Genomic DNA, 23,958 nt, shown 5'->3' with positions numbered 1-23,958 from the left:
AATACATACAGACACTTAAATATTAAAAAAGAACACACTGTCAAACATTAGCCTGAGAATACACAGCCATTGTCACAAAGCCATTCACTCTGTTAAGAACAACATAAATTTAAAGGCATATATCTCAAAACATACACACCTTAGTACATAAGGTACAAGGAAACCAACACGTCTCACTTTACATGTTTACAAGATCGGTAAAAACCTGCAGTTATCTGTCTCCTGACCCTTCTGTCAATCCTCCAGGAGTTCCCATTGATCGGTTTAATTGACAGAGGGACAAATGATTGTAACGATAACAATCAGCTTAATTAGCTAGCCAGCTACAGCTGATCAAATCCACAAATCATTGGGTGCTGATCAGACACGAGAAGCTGCTTTTGTTTAGGTTTGTGTGGATACAAAGACTTATCATAGGTAAAGATTTTGAGTGGTAAGTCATCATTGTAAACTACATATGTGCTGTACATGAATGGAAAGCTTGACAAATGTAATAACATTAAGCAGTGATGATGGTTTATTTGTTGTTTTTGAGTTTTTTTCCCACTGGAGCATAAATGTTGGGCTTCTGTATATTTTGGGACATGAATATGGTCAAATAGAGGCTAAAAAATTAATTAATCACTTAATTTTTCTCTTAATCGAATAAATGTCCAGAATAACAACAATTATTTCATGCACTTGGATACAGCTCTTTTGGTTTTAAACAACATTATTATGCCTATTACTGAAATTTTTAAAATTATTTTCCCATTCTATGTATCTGATCATTTTGTGATCATTACAGGGATAATCACAGTGTAAATTTGTAAATTTAAAAAAATGGCTCACTTAAAAATGAACATGTTCTTAAGTGAAAATCTTAAGAAGGATTCTGTTTGGAGCAGGCGTTGTCTTTCAGATGACATACAAAGACTGGGGTTGGTGCCAGAAGAAGAAATACATCAAACTGAATGCAGCAGTGACTTGTGGGATAGCGCTCCTCTTATTCTGACTATATTTTCCCCCTTTATGCTTCATATCGCTCTCTCAAACATGCAGACTGATACAGAAGTTCACGGAAAGAAACGCAAAGTTGTGTTGAAAGAGCTCCTGGACTCTGGAGGTCAGGGTTTCGACTTGTCAAACATCTGAAGCTTTTCCGCTCTGCGCTCAGGGAAGAAAACCACTGAGACCATGCTGAAGAACCACGTGGAAATATCTGTCTGTGCCGATGATTTCAGACAGAGACAGGATTCAGAGGGCTCATAGTTTAGACTGAAGGAGGTCATTTGTCAAATTACGGAAAACACAATATGTTCAGAAGAAACTGGCTCACCTGCAGCTCAGCAGTGTGTCAAAGTGAATATAAAGTGATATAAATACTGTAGAAACAGGAATAAAAACTCCTTTAATCATTTAACAAAACATGACAAACTTCTCAATGCATCAGTGTGCAGTGAGGTCTCATCAGGACCTCTAAACCTAAAAACATAATGTAAAATTAGGAGAAAGTTCAGTGTTTTTTGCCTGAGATCAGAGAATATCCAATCAAAGAATCTGACCCGCCGTCCAGTGCTAACATTTTTTTTTGATACTCACATTTGCAGTCTTTTATTTCAGGATCAAACAGCTAAAACCAGAGTTATAATTGGGCCGAATCTCACCAGTAGAGAGTACCTGTGGCATATGTTACGTCACATATGTCACGTTAGTAACAAACCTATGTATTTCAACTCAAACCTTAATCTCTCTTTTTTTTTAAACATAACCAAGTAGTTTTGGTGCAACTGTTCACAACGTTAACCACTTTTGAGACTCTCCTGCCACCTTTCAGAGTACTCATTCAACACTTCTTTGGATTGCAGAGGGTACAAATGACTTTTTGGTAATGTGGTTTGGAGGATTAGTTGGATCATTTTACTGCACAGTTCTTACTTTTACTTTACATACAGTGTGTCTGATTTAGGAGCATCGTTTGGCAGAAATTGAATATGATATTCATAATAAAGTTTTCTCTTTTATGTAGTAATCTGAAAATAAGAATCACTGGGTCTCATTCATGAAATGTGAGCAGAAGGAATTTGTGTGTGAACTGTTTGCAGATGGAAATTTATATGCATGTCCACATTCATCAATATTTTAGTAGCTCCGATCTTTTCGTAGCTACTAACAAAATCTACTCCTGCTCCTGACCACTCGTAGTGCTTGTGTAAATTTAGTAAGGCACATAAATATTGCTTGTCACTATTGGAAATTACAATTTTAATTCGTATTGCGCTCTGTTATGTACACAATACACAGATGCCGTTGAAACACGTAATCTAAATATGACAAAAATATTAAAAATATAACACATTTAGTTAAATTATTTGGCAATTAGCAGGTTTAAGATCCAGATTAGGTTCATGATTGTGAATTATCTATGTAAATCGACTCAATAGATTACACGTTCTTTCTACATGTTGAATGATGATAATAAAAATATCCGTAAGGACGACAGCCGGATCACAGCCTCTTTGGCCTCGGTGCCTGGGTTCAGCAGGGGCAGCTGAAAGAATTATTTGAGACAACACGTTTGTTTTTTTTTGTGTGACTTTTTGATCATTTGAATGAATAAATCTGATTTGAAAAATGTTTCATTTACGTTGTATAAAACAGGCTATTAAGATTCAAATAATTTGAAGACGATGCACACAAACTGCTGTAGGCTATATGTTATAGGTATCATTTGTTAAAATAAATGTTAAATAGCTCTACATTCCGACAGCCATCACTGATTTTGAGTTTATCCATTATGCACAAAACATCTCTGGTTTCCCGTTCCCACTTCATTCAAAACCCCACAAATGAATCTTCTGTTTGTTTGATGACCGCTGTATTTTATTTGTGTGTGCTTATGCGTTTCTTTGCCTCCAGTTTCATATCAAACCATTTACGCTTCACCTCTGGTTCTTTGTACGACGGAGACAACATTAACAGCATCTGTTACCTTCCTCCAGGCCTTCGCTTTGCCTGTCACACCACTACTAACTGAAGAAAATAAAATGTTTTTCCTTAAGTCCACTTCACCCAAAATTATTTCAATCTCCTCTTCGGAAAAATTATTTTTTCTTTCTCTCTCTTTCTTTGTTTGCGCCATGACTGACAGGTCGACTGGATGCACCTACACCTCCTTATATGGTGGTCAATGGCTATTCATGGGCGGGGATTTATGCTAATTGCTGATTACCGGGAGCGCGCTGTCACTTTACGATGGATTGGCATTCATGATCATACACACATGTTTACGATCAAATCTGAGTTTCCCGCGACGTTCCAGAATCCGGAGTAGGTTTTTAGTAGCATAGGCTTTTATGTGCATATCTACACACAGATTTACTCACTTTTCATGAATGAGACCCATTGTGTTTTTGTCAACTTCGAAAGAGCTGTTGATACAGAGCAGGTCCTCCTCCATGGAGTCTGCCATGTTGTCCTAAAGTGGCTAAAGTGGCAAACCAAATGTGGCAAACCAAACACTGGCTCTAGATAGAGCCTTTCGCGTAGCCACCATAGTTCCCCTACATGCTTGGCACATGGGAGAATTTTCAGTTCTGCAACCTCACTGAACCACTAGATCCTCCTCACTCAACCTTTAAGTCAGAGATTCTCAAAGTTTTGATGACTATGTGCCAATTTAGGGAGTCTCCATATGACTGTGTTGAGAGATGTGCACTGGATTTAGCTTACAGCGCTAATATTAATCACATAGTGTGATTCCTGTGACACTCGTGAGGTGGCACTAGTTGCTATGCAACCCATAGCTTTCTGCAAGTTGTCATTGATGACTTGAGAGAAGCTTGTTAGAGGGGCACAGTTTGGCACAGTAGCTGAGTAGTGTTAAATGTAAGTTTTTGGAAGTGAAACTATTGAAATGAATTGTGGACGAATAAAATAAAATGCATGCATTTCATGTCACGTTAAGGGGCCACACAGAATGTTTCTGAGGGCCGCCACGGACCCTTTGAGCAACTATGCTTTAAATGCATTTTGCTGATAATACTTACTGATGCATATATATTCTGTATGTGTATGAAATGTGCTCTACTAGCCTTTTTAAAAAATAAAATGTCCGTATTGACCTTCAGTCCTGGTTCTCTCATGTGCAGCGAGCGATGTGAATATTAGATTTCCATTTTTGTTGTATTTTTGTCCTCCAGGCACAAACTGAGGGCAACAACGCTGAATTGTCCCTCCATTTATTCTGTCTTCATTTATTCATCCAGTGTTCAGTTATCCAGAAAGTACTGATGAAACTCTGATGAATCTTTGGAGGATGACGATACGTCTCTCCTCTGCAGGCAGTACATGACACTTAGAGCTCAAAACAAGGTGAAGTATTTGTTTCCGACTGGGGAGGGGCGGGTGTGTTTGATATCACCACCTCCTTGTTTGACACACACTGATTGGCTCTTTACTGTGTCGGCGGAGCCCTCTGGTCATATAGGGCTGTACACCGAGAGGAAGAAAAAAAATCCCATCAGAGCAGAGAGAGACATTATGCAGGATGATGAACAAGTTCTACAACCTTACTGTACTTTTACAAGCTCTGGAAATGTGAACATTTTTAAAGCAGAGAGGAGTTGTCATCCTGTAACCGAAGGTGCCCTCAGGATCCACTCTCACCACCACAACTCACACGGCTCTCCACATTTATAATTTCTGAAAGGCAGAAGCTCCTCTTGAATCGGTGAGGCTCACAACACAGAATTAAACAGGATTATCTGCTCTGTGACTCCGTACGACCTCCAGGCTGAGTTTTCAATTTGAACATCAGTGAGTTTGGGGAAGCTACAGGATCCCTGAACAGCCAAAATTGATCGCTAATTTTCTGTCACACATCTCCTCAGGCAGGGAAAGGCAACCACATTGCTACATTCAAAGTATTTTCTGTTAGACATTGAGTGTAATGACAGAGTATAATGGTAGAATTAAAAAAAGAAGGAAAAATACAGTACAGCCAAATGTTTTGTTGAAAGCAATGGCAAAAAGATGAGAACAGAAGATTGTTCCAGACTTGTGCAGCTGTGTCAGGTTGTGTTTTAATTCAGGAACAAGGCACAACAAGAGACCAGTGGCAGATGATGTGGGATATCTGGAGGGTTGATACTGAAAAGATGTAAATCAGAATATTTGAAAGCATGTATCTACTTCGGCAGAGCCAGGGTTTCCAAAGTATTATATAAGGATTTCTGTTTAAAATTGCAAATCTTCACAGATATACAATTGGAGGCATGTTAAGGGGGGTAAATCCATCTTGAAGTTTGTGTGTAAAGTTTTTCCTAAATTCCTAGCAACTACTAACTAGTTTTAAATTAGGGATTTAATTAGCCCGCATCATTAAAACTTAAGAAATGGCTTAGCTAATAAAGACTTTAGTAATGTGTAAATTGGTTGCTAAGAAACAGCTGCAGAGCTATCCAATCTTAAGCAATCAACGATATAAACGGAAAGTCACTGTGGCGTTTCAGGAATTTCAATTTGGCAAAAGTGTTGTATAAAGCAACAGTAGACAGTTAAAGGATAGCATTTACAATATATAAACTGGAGTGAATGGCATTTTCCAGTAGAGGCTTCATATAAACAGTGTTTAACATGAAGCCGTGAATGCAGCGTGAAGTCAGACTTCCTAATGACAGCAGACAGACAGTCAGAGGGAGCAGTGATGGATCTGAGGGGAAAAGGTGAAGTCTTATGTAAAACGACACCCTGTGTCATGATATAGACCAACAAAGTTGGAGAAAGTTGAGGGCTGACAGAGCTGGGAAGAAACCACTGAAAAATGAAAAAGAGAAGCAGGAGAGAAGAGAGGAGTGAGAGGACGAGGATGAGCAGAAACCTCTGAGGGGCATCAGTGATAAAAGCAGCACTAACCACTTTACGATGTCAAGGTGCAAAATTAATGTGACGGCTGCTCAGATCATCTGAAGGAGAAACTAGAAACCTGCAGCGTCTCAGCAGCTGAAACCTTCAGAATGACAAACACAGAGAGAAAACTGAACAGTGTCTCCTCATGCTGTTGTTTTCTTTATAGAACAACACATTATGCTGCTTGTGTGACTCTGTGGATGGCAATGTCGATCTGTCCAGACTATAATAGCTCAACAATGACTGGATGAATTGTGATGAAATATGGTTCAGACATCCATATTTCTCTCAGAATGAATTGTAATAACTTTGGTGATCCTCTAACTTTTCATCTAGAGCCATATATCAGATCAAAAATGTATAACCCATTCTCATTCCCAGGTTGTCAACTTCTGATGCTTTGTAAAGTCCTGTCTGCATCTGATACTGAGCAACAAGGCATTCTTTAGTGTCTGTATGAGATGAACAACTGTGTCCTGGGTGAAACACGTATTTGGTTAGTTTTAGAAAAAAAAATCATGGTTTGGTTCGAAATAACTGTATTTGTTATGGGTTACGGTTAAATGTATTGTGATGTAAATATGTGACGTACCATGACGTGACGTGACGTGACGTGACATGACGTGATGTGATGTACTTGCCCAACTTATGTACAATAAAATAAGTTAATGTTGACTTCTGGTTTCACACAGGACACAAACAGTAGTCTCCCGGGTGAGAGTCCTATTTGCTTGACCTGTCTACCACCCCAATCATGCAGACTTATTACTCCAGTTGCTTTGAGCATCCAATATTGCCACAGATGGGTTTATTACAGCACACTGAATTTAGCTGAAAGCCCAGTGCGTCTCATACAGACGCTAAAGGGAGCCTTGAGCGTCTGTATTAGACGCCAAGGGGCGTTACAAAGCATTGGTATTTGACCACTTGGAACTGAGACCAGGCTTAGATGTAATTTGTCCAATACTTTGGTTAATGACCTGCAGAACTAATGACAATCCCATCTGCCTAAACTGTGCTTTGTGTTTACTGCTAATTAGCTAATGCTTGCATGCTAACACTCTAAACTATTCAACCCTCTCCTCTATTGTTCCCCTTGTTTCTCCTTTATGATAACTGTCTCCAACAGGAACAAACTCATACTCATATACATCACACACAATGCCTCCAAAATGTATTGCCCTTCCCACCACCGACCTCTCAGACCTCAACAGCAAAGCCATCATATGCAGAGCACCAGAGAATCCCAGGCTCCCTCTCAACACATTCTTCACACTACCTCCATCTGGTCGTAGAAACAGATCCCTGGCCTGAAAACAGGCACGCTGAGGCAGGAGTTTTGTCCCCTCTGCCATGGCATCACTGAACAAAACACACTGGTAAATGTCATGTGTATACGTGTATACAGTAGGTGTGTGTGTATAAATGTAGATGTATCTTATGTTTTGCATCTACTGTATTTATGCTGTGGTGTATGACGTATTCATGTACTATCTATGACGTTGAACATTATACCTGCTGACATCAGCATGTTAGCATTGCAACACTCTTTCATACCTAAACGACAGAATAGGTCAATTTTCCCTCACTTCCAAAACGACATGACCGTCCCCAAAATGACATATATTATAGTCCCAACGGTCACAGCTGTAAACATGTCCTTAACATTATGGTCGCACCTGCGCTATAAAACTTTGTGGTTAGGTTTATGCAACAAAACTATGTAGTTAGGTTTCCATAAAACATCGTGGCTTGACTTCAAATAAGTATTCATTCCTAACTTAACATCATGTAAGTCGCATGGCAGACATCACATACATCACTAATGCAGTTTGCTACACACTAGCACCATATGCTATGTTATTATTAAAAGACGTCAATGGGGTAAAAGTTCTGTGCTTGTTTGACCCATCCACCACACATCCCGCCCATCCTACAGGGACCTCTTCCATCTTTATACAACATGACACAGACTTTGTTGCTTTGTTACATTACGTCTTATCACTTGCTTCTTCCTGCTGTAATAATTACTATGGCTACTAGAGGGTGCTGCCTTACAACACATGCAAGTATGGTTCATGATCATGGATTGTATATAAAATCCAATGGGATTTTCCCACTGGATTTTGAAATTTACAGAAAATAAGTTCTGTGGCAAACAACTGTATATGATAATACATTTTTTTTCAGCAAGATTTTCTAACGTAAGGTAATAAATGAACTACACTTTGGTCACATGATGTAAATGTGTTCAGTGTAATGACGTTTGGTAGTCTTATTTAGCCAGTTGTTAGCAATGTCCATTTGTAAGCCAACTAAAAGCTTCAAAATTCAAGAGTGGTGTATTTAATGAGGTCTTTTAGGTTGTAGAGCAAAACGTGAAAGTCTCTTAAGCTTGTGTTAGCCACAGAGAAACCCTTTCAGAAAACCCTTTGACTTCAAGTTGAGGGAACTGGAAGTGCTAAAATGCTAACTCATTTCAGTATTTTAGGGCTCATTGCTGCACCACACTATAAGCTGCTTGCACAGTTAACCTTTATGGTTGTTTTTTGGTGAGAGCGGCCTGTAGCATTGTCACTGTGAGCAGGTTAGCATGCTGATGTTAGCATTTAGACTCTACCTAGTCTAACATGCTGAATTTTTATAATAAGGTTTTTACCTTGTACAAAACAAAAGCAATTTTGAAAGAAAAGATGGAAGAAGACCTGCAGATCTTGTTCCAGGGTTGAATCCAAGACCCGGAAAGTTACAGGAATTACATTTTTTACGCCTCTGACCATCAAGGAGTCTTAATAATCAGTTTTTTAATGAGATATCACTCTGATACACCAACCTCGCTCTTCTGTTTCTCATTAGCTGCAGCTTTAATTTGCAGCCAGTCGATGGAAACAAATTCAGAAGGTATAAAATGCCTTTAAGGGAAACTCACGATGCAACAATATTGACCAAAATAATTTTCTCCCGTTTCTGTTCTTATTGAATATGTATCAGTAGATGAAGCAGAATGAGACTTCATTAAACAGTAAATAAAACATGCTTTCAGGGACTGATAACAGGAAGGAAGGAGCTCATCAGACCGTGCCTCGTCTCAAATAATTACATCTTTAATTACTCTCAGTGAGAGTGTGTTTATATGTGTGTGTTGTCATCAGTGTGTCAGCAGTGTCAACAGTTTCTGTCTCTTATACACTTTTAGTGCCATCTTACAAAACATTTCCATAAAGAGAACCCAGCTTTATTAAGATTTAGACCCACAGGGAGCCTCTCTGACAAGATTATTAATTAATTGATTAAGTACTGGATTTAGGATAAAACATCAAATCAGAAGAGTCAGTTAAATACACTTAAATCATTTCTAGTGAATTAAATTAGGGTTACAACCAATTATGTATGTCACTACTTCTTAATATTCCAATTAATTTTAGGATCAATTAAATAATTTACTTTAAAATATGTCAAATATCAGTGGAATGTGTCCATTAGAAAGTTTTTTTTTGGACAAACTAAGAGTCCTCAAATTATTTCGTTTCAACCATGGTCATAAAACACATTCAATTAACAATAATATGAAACGGAGGAAAGGAGCACACTTGATAAATGAGAAACAAAACCATTAAGCAGTTCAGTTAAGACTGTCATAGATTAATTTTCCTTCCACTGATTAATTAGATAATTGTATTAGCGCTAAATTACATAATAGATCAAATACAAGCTGATTTAATGTTATACTGCTTTTTAATTGAATTTCATTCACAGGGAAGTTTTCAGACTGTTTCTTTTTTAGTCCACAAGTGCAACAATGTGACTACCAGATGACCCTAAAAACTTTCTCTAGTTTGTGTTCAGTCAACAATCAATTAATCAAAGACCAGATGCAACTCGCTGCCACTCCTTGTAGTTTGTCTCACATGCTGTCGCTCCACAATGGATGGATGCATCTTTTGTTTAATTTGGGATTACCTGATAATCACTTCGGCTTAGTTTTAGTTCTTAAAAGTTTTATCATCTGGTTTTCTTTAATTATCTTTGCCAGAGAGGATCTGTTTTCTGTCTCGTTTGTTTGTCTGTAGGAGTTTTAAATACCTACAATCAGATTTCATTAAAGTTTGGTAAAAAGAAAAGCCAAGGGAAAAGAGATTTGTTTGGACATGTATTTCATGATTTGCACATTTTGATGCAGTTCCAAAAGAAGATAAAACACTTTCTACAGATTAGGGGAGTTTGATGACAGAAGGAGGAGTTTACATCCTGTGATTACACATGTTGGATTTTTAACGGTGATTCTGATATTTTTCACACTAAATATCTTACAGTAGCATAATCATTATTTACATACCAACAGTGGATCAAATGTACAATGTGAAGGAAGTTGCTCATAGTGGCAAATCACCTAACTTTGCAGTTTTCAACAGCTCTACGAGGCCGTATTGCATCTTTCATCTCATTGTTTTGGTTTTATGGCACTTACTGTTCTGGCTCAGCCTCGCTGCTCTCATCAACAACACTTTCAACAGCAGCAAGCACAAGTTTTCAGCAATAAACCCTCTGTACACTGCCTGCTCAGCAGCAAACAGAAGACAGACACAGTCACTGACGAGCTGGTGAACACAGTGGACCATTTAGCAGCTAGAGCAACAGATATTTCCTGTTGCAGCTGGTAGAGACCAAAGACAGAGCTTAAAGAGAGTGAATACTGGACTTAAATGCATTTACCAGATGGAAACAAACACCACTAGGATGAACATATTGGTGATCATGATCATAAGGAGGTTAACTGATACCATATTTGCCATACCAGGAACTTTATAAGGTGATTCACGAGACACCTGCCAATCTGCACACCCCTGCAGTACGGTGGCCCTGAAAGGTCACAGCACTGCAACTTAAGAAAACACATGCAAAAAGACAAAACACAAGCAAATTGAGAAAACATTTTCATCAATTTGACAACACGTGCGCAGCATTAGAAAAACGCGCTGCAAAGACCACAACACAACACATTAGAAAAACGCGATGCAAAGACCACAACACAACACATTAGAAAAAGCGATGCAAAGACCACAACACAACACATTAGAAAAACGCACTGCAAAGACCACAACACAACACATTAGAAAAAGCGATGCAAAGACCACAACACAACACATTAGAAAAACGCACTGCAAAGACCACAACACAACACATTAGAAAAAGCGATGCAAAGACCACAACACAACACATTAGAAAAACGCACTGCAAAGACCACAACACAACACATCAGAAAAAGCGATGCAAAGACCACAACACAACACATTACAAAAACACACTGCAAAGACCACAACACAACACATTACAAAAACGCGCTGCAAATAGACCGCAACACAACGGAAGTGTTTCCAGGGGACACTTAAATGTGATGCACATGTCCAGCCAGGCGTGTTGTTGACGCGGATTCAGCTGCAGCCCCGGAGCAGAAGCCCCTGACATGACACTTGATGGAAGTGCCCCTAGCATGACGGAAGTGACGTGTTTTGCTGGACAGTACTGTCACAGTCTTTGTGTGGAACTGAGCTCGCAGGACATAACATCTCAACGCAGTAGGTTTCACGTAAGCTAACTGGAATAAACTGGCAGAAAATAGCTATGTTGTTTATTCTGTGACCATAAGAAGAGGTCCCTGGTGAGTGGCGAGGGCAGGGCTCACCTATGGACCTGCCCGGGCCTGACCTCCGTGGCCCTCCGACCTAACCTCCGCGGCCTGGACGGATGCTCAAGTGTGGGTGGGAGGAGCGCGGAGGTCAGGCCGGGCAGGCCGACACTGTGTATCCCAGAACGGGTGCTCAAGTGTGGGTGAGGGGAGCGAAGAGGACCGCGGAGGTCAGGCCGTTACAACACTAAATTAAGCAGAGTGACGGACCCAAAGCCTTCAATCTGGCTAAAAGACAGCTGAAATGCTAAACAAAAAAAAATACAGTGGTGAAGTTTGGATTTGTTTCTTGAAGTTATGTGCTCATCGTCTTTTCTGTCTCTTGCAGGCTGCCAGGAGAAGCGGACTGGCCATCAGATATTGTTTGTGGAAATTTGTAAATAAAGTTTGTCAAACTGACTTTTGTCTCTTCATTGTGCACACTTACACACGAAATATGGTAACAGTCAGCTATTTTTGAATGTTAGCATTGATTTCTCACATTGAATGGTGAAATATTTGTAGTTTGAAAGGTCCGGCCTAAATGAATAAAGGTCGTAGTTAACAAAGCATATGAATATTAATATAGAAGGAGTGTCCACTGAGCGCAGCTTCTTTTATTGATGGTTTGCACATTGCATGGTGGTCAAAAGCAAACAACAAAAAACAAAGTTGACTTGTATGATTAAATAAAGGTAAAATAAATGGACAATTCATCAATTCATAGACGCTATGTTTTTTACAAACATAAGCAATTTTACTTAAAAAAGTTATTAAAAAAAAGAGAAAAGTCACTTCCGTCATGCCAGGGGCACTTCCGGCAAGCCAGAGGCTTGTGTCACGTCAGGGGCTTCTTGCTCCGGGGCTGCAGCTGGATACTATTGCTGAGCTGTGACTCGAAATCCGCATCAACAACAAGCCTGTCCGGACGTGTGCATCACATTTAAGTGTCCCCTGGAAACACTTCCGTTGTGTTGCGGTCTATTTACAGCGCGTTTTTGTAATGTGTTGTGGTCTTTGCATTGCTTTTTTCTAATGTGTTGTGTTGTGGTCTTTGCAGTGCGTTTTGCTAATGTGTTGTGTTGTGGTCTTTGCAGCGCGTTTTTCTAATGTGTTGTGTTGTGGTCTTTGCATCGCTTTTTCTAATGTGTTGTGTTGTGGTCTTTGCAGCGCGTTTTTCTAATGTGTTGTGTTGTGGTCTTTGCAGCGCGTTTTCTGTGTTGTGTTGTGGTCTTTGCATCGCTTTTTCTAATGTGCTGTGGTCTTTGCATTGCTTTTTTCAGTGTGTTGTGTTGTGGTCTTTGCATCACTTTTTCTAATGTGTTGTGTTGTGGTCTTTGCATCGCTTTTTCTAATGTGTTGTGTTGTGGTCTTTGCAGCGCGTTTTCTAATGTGTTGTGGTCTTTGCATCGCTTTTTTCAGTGTGTTGTGTTGTGGTCTTTGCATCGCTTTTTCTAATGTGTTGTGTTGTGGTCTTTGCATCACTTTTTCTAATGTGTTGTGTTGTGGTCTTTGCATTGCTTTTTTCAGTGTGTTGTGTTGTGGTCTTTGCAGCGCGTTTTCTAAATGCTGCGCACGTGTTGTCAAATTGATGAAAATGTTTTCTCAATTTGCTTGTGTTTTGTCTTTTTGCATGTGTTTTCTTAAGTTGCAGTGCTGTGACCTTTCAGGGCCACCGTACTGCAGACTGTTTGGAACCAGCAAACAACAAAGTGGATGGTTTTTTAGAGTCATTGCTGTGTCTGCAGCTTTTTAGCTCCCAACATTGAGTGTTTTTTAGGAAGCTTTGGCTCTTTTTCCAGCAGCTTTTTAGATAACAAATGTGGGAATTTTGTAAGGGACCCATTGCTGTGTTTGCAGAGGTTTTACAGCCCCAAAACGTGGGTGTTTTGAGTGACCTGTTTTTGTTTGTCTAGCAGGGACAGTGCCATAAAAATCAGTCGTTTCTTAGAGAGACATCACTGAGTTTCCTGCTGTGATAGTGGCATAAAAAAATGGTTATTTTTTATAGAGACATATTGCTTTTCCAACATGATTGTGCTGGGTATTTTAAGCCAAAACATGATCTTTTCCTAACCATGACCAAGTAGTTTTTGTGCCTAAACCTAACCACATGTCTTTCCACAGCATTTTTGAAGTGTAAAGTTTTACCTATTTGCTACCTAACAATATGTTAATGGAATGTATCCATAGTTCACAGAAACATACAATGAGTTGTGTGCCTACAAGGGCCAAAAAAAATCAATTAATTAAGGTTCAAAAGTTGATTTGGTTTGAGGCAAAAAACAAAAATAAATTTATTGTTGTCTACCAAAATTAAGTGGTGGTGGCAGTGGAGAGGGAAATAAAATTGACATAAAGTGTAACTAAACTTTTAAATCAGGCCTATTCAATAAGCAGCCTGTCAGCCACATGTGGCCCAGAAGCAACCTCTGAGTGGCCTGGGCAGGGATCGGTACCTAGAACTGGTATTAAACGGCCCGAGGCAAATTTAATCAAGACCGCAATAATAACAATAAGCTCCCCCGTTATCAGCTCTTATCATTACTTTTTAAAGTTTTGGTTTCATGTATCATCATGCTGCAGCCTCTCTCCTGTTCTCTGCATGTCAGGGCTGACCTCCTCCTCACAGCACACACACACACACACACACACACACACACACACACACAACAGAGTGAAGTCAGACAACAGCCGAGAGGCTGCGGTGCAGATGAAAGGAATTGATGACAACTACGCTTGTTACTGTGAGTAAGTGCAATAAAACCTCTGCCAGTAAAAAGCCAATACTTTATCAATACATGTGTTCAGCATGAAGAAAGCCATATATCAGTCTGTTTTGACCACAGTCTCTCATTCATTGCTCTTATGGTTTACAATTGCGGTTTACACAAGCACATCATGCTTGCGGGCCTGCCTAAGATGAAAGCTGTCTGTATGTAGTCAAATACTTAATCTAAAAATGTACCTGAGGCAGCCGACCTGCAGACAGTGAGTGTCCTCAGTAGACGGGGGACAGAGAGCAGGATGAATGACTGATACTGATGTCTGTGTTCTTCATGCTTAGATAACGTTACTTTCATCACTCAGTATTGTGATGTCAGGAGGAATATTAATTTTAATTCTTTGTTATTATGCACATGACTGTTGCTGCCATAGACTGTATAAAACTATATCCTGTGAATTTGATGCGTGTGTGTGGAGGAGAGGGAGAGAGGGAGATGCTGGTAGAGTTATTACATACATGTACACACGCTAAAAAAAAGTGGATAGGTTGCTCGCTGCTGAAAATGTCTGGCCCATCGACATTTTCTGGTTTTAAAATCCAGCCCAGTTGAATTTGTAATTAAACAGCTCCGGTTTAGAAGAACATCTAAGTGAAATTTAGCAATATTTTCAACACTGAGTAAATTGTACAGAGTTTGGTTGGTGGCTAGTCATGTGTTTCTCAGGTGGTCCGGTCCCGCTTGGGAACTTTGCAGTCATGACCACAGTTCATGTAAAAGCCTGGCTATGACCCTGACTCTCTGAGTGTTTCCTTCTAATCAAATTGGATTTTTTTGTGTGTGTTTTGTTTCAATTTTCATTAAGAACGAACTTGGATCTAACTGAAGAGCAGCTGTGTGTTATAAAACACAGCAGTGAGCATGTAGGGCTCAAAGGAAGGCCGATTAACATATTGTATCCTTGTGTGAGAAGCAAGGTCGGCCCGCTCGATACATCATATCATCCACCACTGCTCTGTGCAAAACGCTCCTGCTCTTCTTCCAGATGGCATTAACAGATGAAACCATCAGAGAACTTTCATTATTAACTACCAGCTCTGCATGAAACAGTGAATTAGAGGCTACGCCCACATGCACCAAAATATTCTCTTTCTTCTGGACGCTCAAGTATTCCTTTTATGAGCTGTAGGATATAAACACCACGTGTTAGAAATAACCTGCTCTCATCTGCAGTTAGGAGGAATCTGGAGGAGGTAATTGAGAGGTAAGTCATTATCCAGCTCCTGATACATAGAAATATATTCTGCCTGCTTTGCATAAAGGAACATATTAAAAAAACAAATAAAGAAAAGATTAAATAAAGAAAACACGTTTTAATGATGACGAAAACAATAATTTATAAGGAAGAATTCCATACTTAAAAAAATTAAGACCTACTTTGTAGAACAGTAGAAAAAATATAAACTACCTTTATGATTAAAAACCAGACTGACGTGTCGACTACAATCAATTTATTCATGAAGGTAACATAAGTATCAGCCATGACAGATGATTTAAAGAAAACGTGCTCATCTGAAAAAGTTAAATTGTAATGAAAACACACAGTGAGTTTCCTCTTTTTAGGAAATTATCTTAAGATCTGCTTAAATTTGGGTGTGAACATAAGGTGTCACCTTCATTTTTATTAGAGTACAGGTTCCTACAACTTCCATGAATCAAAACTGACAATACCCCAGAAAAGGCTGAGCTTGTCTCATATCAATTAATACATGTCACTTTCTCTCTACCTTCTCCTCTGTCAGTATAATCACAGTGAAGGCCTCAGGATGCCTCAAATGAAGTGCTTGTAGAGGATGTGAAAAACCACATTTCTGATGACAGAATCAGAGGTATCATGCAAGTGTTCACTCCTTTCATTGGTTAATGAGTGTCTATAGAGGGAACGAGAAAGCAAACACAGGAAGAGGGTCCTGAAAAACTGTGACGTACGCCACAGCCACACTCTGTTTGACAAAAGACAAAACCTCTCATGCAACACTTCTTTGAACCCCACTACAACTTGACACTGTAGTGAATAAACACGAGGCCAAACCAAGCAATAATCTACTCTATAATTCATTATATATGAAGACATGATTCACTTTACATGTAACAAGATATAACCCTTACCCTAACCTTAACTGCCTCTCCTTTAACACTTCATAACTAGCTAAATGTTAACTTTTTCTCCAAGGGGAGAAGGTGGATGATAGTGGATTGATGTGTAGGTATGGCGGGCGAGTCATGTAGCTGCTCCAGCTGCAACTATACTTACTTGGAAAAAGGTATCTGCCCAATTATCAGCCATCTCCATCCCAGCATGCAGAGCGCACCTGGCTATGGGAGTTCAAACTTGGAGAGTGCCCTTTGTAGTTGGGTCAGATCAACGTTTTCACAGCAAAACAAACCTTCTCAGAATCTGTTTGAAGCCAGACCCAGACCACGTTTTCTAAAGGGTCTTGGTATGGTTGTTTTGGTCGGTTTGTATGTAAGTGTGATTGCTGTGTTCAGAGCAGGGACATTTTTGCCTTTTAAATGTGGTGTGACCAGCTATGAAGATGGAATGCAGCGTGAGTACCGTACCCGAGACAGAGATGAGGGAGCAATGAAACAAGTTGATCACAGCTTTCCCAGGGCCTGTTATTGCACACCAACCACTGTCCCCAGAGGGGGAAACTCTAGGGACTGTTGTCGACTCAAGTCATTCACCTCTGAAGTGTAGGGGAGGTCCACAGCATTCTATGTAAGGGAGCTGGGTTGACAGTGACTTGTTCAATTGAATTTTTTACACTCTTATTCACAAGCTTTAGTATCTGTAAAAAGCATAGTACATGGGCAAGCATGTGACCAATTCTGCTCAAGACATGAGCACTACACAAACACATGAAAGCAAGAATATATCTCTGGCCTTATCAACCGTCATTCAACAGTGGTTTCTTTTAACCATGACCACCATTGTTATTTGGCCCCAACACTTTTATTATTTCCGCTATAACAACAAAGAACCCCTCATCTTAATTAAGTTCTGATTGTACCACAAACCACAACGCTTCCTTTTCCGAATCATAACCGTAGCCTGTTCATCATGAAATGAAGCTCAGCGTAAGTTCAATCAGGAAGATCTTTCTCGAGCTCACCCTTTCACATTTTTCTCCATCCCACTCTCACTACTTTCTCTAATCAGCTGACTATGGGTGTTCACTGTTCTAGTTATCCAATCACACTTTGCCACGATCTCTCAGCCAATCAGGATGCCACTGCAAAATTTTAAATCTGCTCTCTCTTCTGCTGTTGTCAGCCATCATTTTAGGCAGAATCTTCGCACCCTCCTCCACCTCCGGGGGGGTTCCCTATTCAGCTATGGATTCATCACCCTCCTTAAATCAAACCATCTCTACGGGATCTAATTGCCAAAGACTTTCCACATTCTTATTCATTCGTTCACATGTTAATAAATATTCTTCTATCTTAAAAACGTGTCTCTCTTGATTGAAATAGATTTATGAATAATTTTGGGAGGCAAAGACAAATTTTTACCTTTTCCTGACAAGTGCAAATTTTAAGCAAAGTAACCCCGCATTCATGTGGTGTCAGAAAAATTGCACATGAAGGCCCCCTTAAGGCCCGAACATACTCGGGCGGAACATACGCGGAACGGACTCCGCGGAGGTCCGCGCGGACTCAAAGCGGACGTCCGCAAGGCCTGTGCGCGCAAAGCTCAGATTTTACGACCGTGCAGACTCCGCTCCGCGCACCAGTGACTGCTCGGCATGTATTTTTCACATTGCGGGGATTTTTCACGGACATTTTTACAGGAAACTACAACGCGGAAGTGCGCTCAACTATGGAAGCCCGAATGACTGCGGACATTCCTCGCGGAGTCCGTTCCGCTTGTAGTACGCCCAAGTATGTTCGGGCCTTTAGCTCGGAACAACAACTCAGACAGTCGGTGAAAATTTTGGTGCACAACTTGCCAAGTTTACATCATATTTCACAGGTACATGTCAGACAAAACTAGGGCTGCTCGATTATGGAAAAAATCATAATCACGATTATTCTGGTCAAAACTGAAATCACAATTATGCAAACGATTATGCAGCGCATGTGATGACTTACATTGTTTACACAACGGCATGTCATTTCTGTCTCTACATGGTTGTGCATTTACAATTCTCCTCTGCTCTCTGTATCGCACACGGTGGAGACACACAGATACGTGCGCACACGCACACACACACACACACACACACACTTTTTCCAAATGCTGTTTTTGAAATCTTCCGCGATCACCTGCCCCTCGCATTATTCGTAGCTCACCTACTTGACTGGCTCGTGGAGTGAATAGAGGAGAGGAGGGGAGGGGGCAGTATTGCACATTTGCGGCTTCCGTAGAAGACAAAATAACATCTCCGGGCGTCCATGACCAAAAATCGTTTACCCTCGATTTCATTAATTTGAAATCGTTTGACCTCAAAATCATAATCGCAATCACCAGACGATTAATTGCACAGCCTTAGATGAAAGTGAGTATTTGGGTGATATTAAGAAACATATTAGAAACACATACATTTTTGCTCACATGGAGTTTGTAATATGGTATGAGGTTGTGACTTTAAGTTCTTGCCCACAAAGAGTGACCTAGATTAGTAAGAAAACGTATTTATTAGCATTAACCCTGATAGCAAAGGTAAAGCAATATTTAAGTGGTTTTAGGGGGTGTACTGATGCAGCAACAAGTCTGAGAAAAACACAAACACTTTGTAGTATACAGCTTGAAACTGTGTCAACATTCTTGGATCGCAACATGAATCTTGACTGGGATATTAAATGCTACAAGCAATAAAATACATCACATCTTCTTTGTAGCACCCATGTTTTTTCACATTACGACTTAAAAGATTATGAACACACCAAAGTCGGAAGAACAACTTCCCAACTTAAGAAATGGGATTGTGCAAGGAGCACTTGAATGCACCATTAGACTGCTGTCTGTGAAAATGTGTTAATTTCTTTTAATATGATTACCATCTTTCACTGATCTCCACCAAGTAATTTCTTTTTTTGTTTTTAACCAAAGCCCAATCTTTCTCTGAAGTTGTTCCTCTTCTCACTTTAAACTTCACCTTATCTGTCATTTCTTGTTTTGGAGCTGATACTCGGGAGTCATTTACTATAACCTTGATTTCATTTACATTAAGAACATGTCACAACTTTCCTGTACTATTAGATGTCCTTCTTACAGGCCGCCACAAAACTATGTTTCATCTCACTTGATAAAGATTACTTTAACAGATTTATCAGAAAACTATGTGTCTATGTTTATATATATATATTTTAAATTGTAAGAGTACATATTCTTAAGCAGTAGGTTGAGGTTTGCCAGTAAATGAGAGAGGTTAATTAAAAAAAAAAAAAAAAAAAAAAAAACTTGATGTGAACAATGACATTAGAAATCACATTTTCTTAGGAAGGAAAATGTATCTGAATAGGGTTAAATGCAGACAAAAATAAGCTTCTCTAAACTCCTAATAAACACAGAAGAGTCTAATAAAGAGATGTGTGTATATTTCTTTTGTTTTTTCCATGGTTTTCCCTAGGCTTAACGAACAGGTGGGGAGCAGCAGGGAGTGGCGGCGATGCCTAATGACGGTCATTACTCACCTCTCTCCGACGCTGGGGCCAGATCAATGAAGCTCCGACACTTCTCACCTGAGAGAGAGAGGAGAGGGGGGAGGGGAGGGGGGAGATGAATGGGCAGAGGAAGAGAGGGATGTAAAGAGGAAAAGAGGTGAAGAGCGCAAGGTGAAATGAGCTGGGAATGAAGCAGAACAGAGGGATGAGAGAAGGGAGGGGATGTCGGAAGGAGAGAAGACAGAGTGGATGAAGTGATTAATGAGAAGGAGACAAGGATGAAAGGATGAAAAATAATGCACAAGGAGAGAGAGAAGGATAAAATGAGCGTTAGTGTCAGTGCATGAAACCGATAATACAAACTAATAATGTGTCAGGCTCGCAAACAGTGACACAGTGAGTCAGTGACTTGGTTGGTATTCCAGTATCAACACTGTGTTGTAATATTCTGCTGGCAGCAAGGAATTTGCATCACCTTTACTGACATTATGTGACAAATCAGTCTTCAGCCATGATGCTAGATGGATGAAAGAATCTGCTTTTTACCCATGCTAGCAGTCATTTTGTTGGTCCACCACTTTGATCAAGATTGAAATACCTCAACATCTAATGAATGGATTGCCAAGAACATTTGTACAGACATTCATGTTCCCCAGAGGACAAAGCCCTCTGACTGTTCCACTAGTGCGACCATTACATCCACATTTGTTGTTTTCCAAAAATATCTCAACAGGTATTGGTGATGAAATGTAGTTTAGACATTCATGTTCCCCTCAGGATGAATTATTATAATTTTGGTGATCCAAGGTCAACATTAGGTCAACATTTTAATGTGTCCAAGACGATGTTTTAGGCCCAAATGCCTGCAGAACTAATGAAATTCAGCAAATCAGCATCAGCTGTACTTTGTTTATCAACCCCGTCAGCAGAAACAATGTTGCCATTGTACGTTTGTGCATACCACTGATAGGTTATATCTGTACATAATTATGTAGCGGATACATTGAAACATTTTCATTTCAAGAACACTGTGGGTAATGTGTGGTTGTGTTGTTAAGGCACAAAACCCACTAGGTTATGGTTAGGAAAGATCATGTTTTGGCATAAACGCAGTGATGTTTTGGTAAAAAAAAAAAAACGCTTTTCATGGCATTATCCCCGGTGGAAACACAGGGACGGGTCGCTAAAAAACAGCCATGTTTGGTGGCCAAAAAGCTGCTGGAAGACTGGTTTTGTTGTTTGTTGGTTTCTGAAGCTTGGCAGGCATCTTGCCTACAAGTCATACCATCTACCATCCCCTCCACCTCCCCATGACAAAGTCAGCTCAAATACAACAACACTTTAGACACGTTGATATGATACATATGAAACATATAAATGTAAGGTATGGTGGTATGCAGAGACGTACAATGCCAACATTTTCCTCTTGCGACTGAGCTGTGTGTTTAGTTCTAAGTGGCAAAAAATAAAATGGTGACCGTGGTAAACATAATAACATCAGCACAGTTTCAGAGAGCTGCTAGCTTGGTTGTGTATTGTTTTTCCTTCAGGCTTTTTTTTTCTTTTGTATTATTCAGCTGTTGGTGCTGTGGATCTTTTTCTTCTTGTGCTGATGGTTGATGTGCCTTTTAAAAGATCTGATATTTATCTTGTATCCTCTGATTAAGACTTAATGCAAATTGTGTTAGCAGATCAAGTTGTGAATAAAATTTGCCAGAAAATTATCAATTATCATATCATTAGTTACTTTACAGTAACCCTATCACATTTTGATTAAACTTATCAGTGTTTATATATAGTGGGTTTATCAACACTTATCCTCTATCCACACCTGGCTATAACACACTCAACAGTTGTATTTAATGGTGAGTTTATAGCATTTTTACTACAATATTAATGTTGGAAATGTTTTGCATAATGCAGTTTCATCTTGGCTTTCATTGCATATTTCCTGGCACACTCCTGCTGCAGAGAGTTGATCAGAGCTCGGTGGGACCATGCAGGTCACAGATCAGCGGCCACAACACGAGCCATAACTCAGCCTCTGCAGTGTCACAGGCAGCAGGCAGGCTCATCCATAACCAACCTGAACACCAGCACAATCACACTGCCATACACACTCAACCCCCATCCTACCCTGCCAAACAACAGATGAAGATACTCTGTTTGTCTCCTGGATACTGGGGATGATTTAGTCTCAGATGCTATAATAGACTTGAACTGAAACTTAAGTCTTGTGGCCAAGTTTCAAACTACATACAAATGAGTAGGAAGTTTGGAGAATATAGTGCACCAGACAACCAAACACTGAGCACAAAATAAATACAAAATAAATATACTGCTGACTAGATACAGGAAGATCACAGAAAAATAAAAAAAGAAAACAAAAATGCTTTCTTGTTGTGTTTAACATTCCACTGTTAAAGTTTACTGAGATCTGTTTGTGTCCATACATTACAATATAATTTCTTTTTGTACAAAATGGAGTGATGCGCGCATATCATATCTGATGGAAGGTAGAAATGAGTAACATTGCTGTGTGATTTGACTTCAATGTTGACATGAACGCTATTTGCACTCTGGTAATTATGGTAACCCCATATGACCTGGACATGCAACTCAGTTGCCAAAATAAAAATAGTCATTCCATTGTATGTTTCTGCAAACCAAGAATACGTTACATTTGTAAATTATTATATAGCCAATTGTTTGAAACATTAGTTTTTTTATGTTTATTAAAGTGCTGTGGTTAACAGTTGGTTATGATTAAGAAAATGTTTTGACACAATCCTCGCTGGAAACACAGCGATGGCGTGCTTACTACAACTAGTTTTGTTAGTTGCTGGTCTTGAACAATGGTCTGCAGTTCGGCAAGTGTCTCGTCTGCATCTCACACCATCCGCCATCCCCTCCTCCTCCCAATGACAAAGTCAGTTCATATACTACAACACTTTAGAAACGCTGATATGATGGTTATGAAACATACAAATGTATGGTTTTCAGAAATGTACAATGCCAAAATTTTTGACTGCCAGATGGGCTAGGACGCATTATATGTGACATTCAAATACTCTCAAATTGTGCACACTATCCAGCACGCACTACATAGTGGCATGAACCAGTATCTGTAGGTACTTTCTGCAGTGGTGGAAAGTAAAACCCTGTCAAGTTCTATACTCTATTCAACTTTGAGTACTTGTACTTGTGTGTTTATATTTGATGCTATTTTACAATTCTACTCCACTACACCTCAGAAGGAAATATTTTACTTCTTACTCCACTAACATTTTTTAAAAGCTTTGGTTACCTCACAGATTGGATTAATAGCACAAAATATAATCAACAAATCAGTTATGATGTATTATTATGGATAAGGATAAGACCTAATTGACCTTGCAAGGAATTCAAAAGCTACCCAACATCACATCAGTTAGTTCAATTTAGCTCAACATTTACCAGCTGCAACATTAAAGTGATGATGACATTAATGCATCAGTCAATTTAATCCAGTTATATTATATATTATTCTGAATGGGCCATTCTGAAAATAAGTAGACTAACTTAATTTTGAATGCCAGACCTTTACTTGTAACAGAGTATTTCTACACTGTGGTGTTACCACTTTTACTTAAGTAAAAGATCTGAGTACTTTTTCAACCACTGAGACCTAATATCTGTCACTACTGTCTGTATCTAAATGTCTGTGCACAGCAGTTTCAGGATTCATCACTGAAAAGTGTTTTTGGAGTCTGCAGAGGGTAAGTGTGTTCCATCTTATATTTTCTTTTAGGTGGCCACAGGGTACCAAGGCAAAAATGATAGAGGGCCAAACACACCACCTGCCATGTCACATGTGCCCTCTAGTTTTGCTTAGTGAGTTTCCTTCACCTAGAGATGATCTGACCCTTTCAGCTTCCTGCTCAGCTGTCTGTCATTCCCTCATCAACCTGTTGCCCACCTGTTGTTTATGTCCTGCTGATTCTTCCCTTTGTTTTCCTGATTCCCCCG

General features: G+C 39.6%; 1 protein-coding gene across 2 annotated transcripts in view; it reads right to left on the bottom strand.

Annotated features, from left to right (window-relative positions):
• gsg1l (gsg1-like) overlaps positions 1 to 23,958 on the bottom strand; it is a 55,965-nt gene that overhangs the window by 14,037 nt on the left and 17,970 nt on the right. For both annotated transcript variants that reach the window (XM_033643764.2, XM_078161772.1), the window contains exon 2: positions 19,981 to 20,028. In XM_033643764.2, coding sequence (XP_033499655.1) covers positions 19,981 to 20,028 — 48 coding nt within the window. The remainder of the gene's footprint in view (positions 1 to 19,980; positions 20,029 to 23,958) is intronic.

Source organism: Epinephelus lanceolatus, chromosome 18 (assembly GCF_041903045.1).
Source record: "Epinephelus lanceolatus isolate andai-2023 chromosome 18, ASM4190304v1, whole genome shotgun sequence".
NCBI lineage: Eukaryota > Metazoa > Chordata > Actinopteri > Perciformes > Serranidae > Epinephelus > Epinephelus lanceolatus.
The sequence above is the reverse complement of the archived record's forward strand: the minus strand, read 5'-3'. Positions and strand labels throughout refer to the sequence as shown.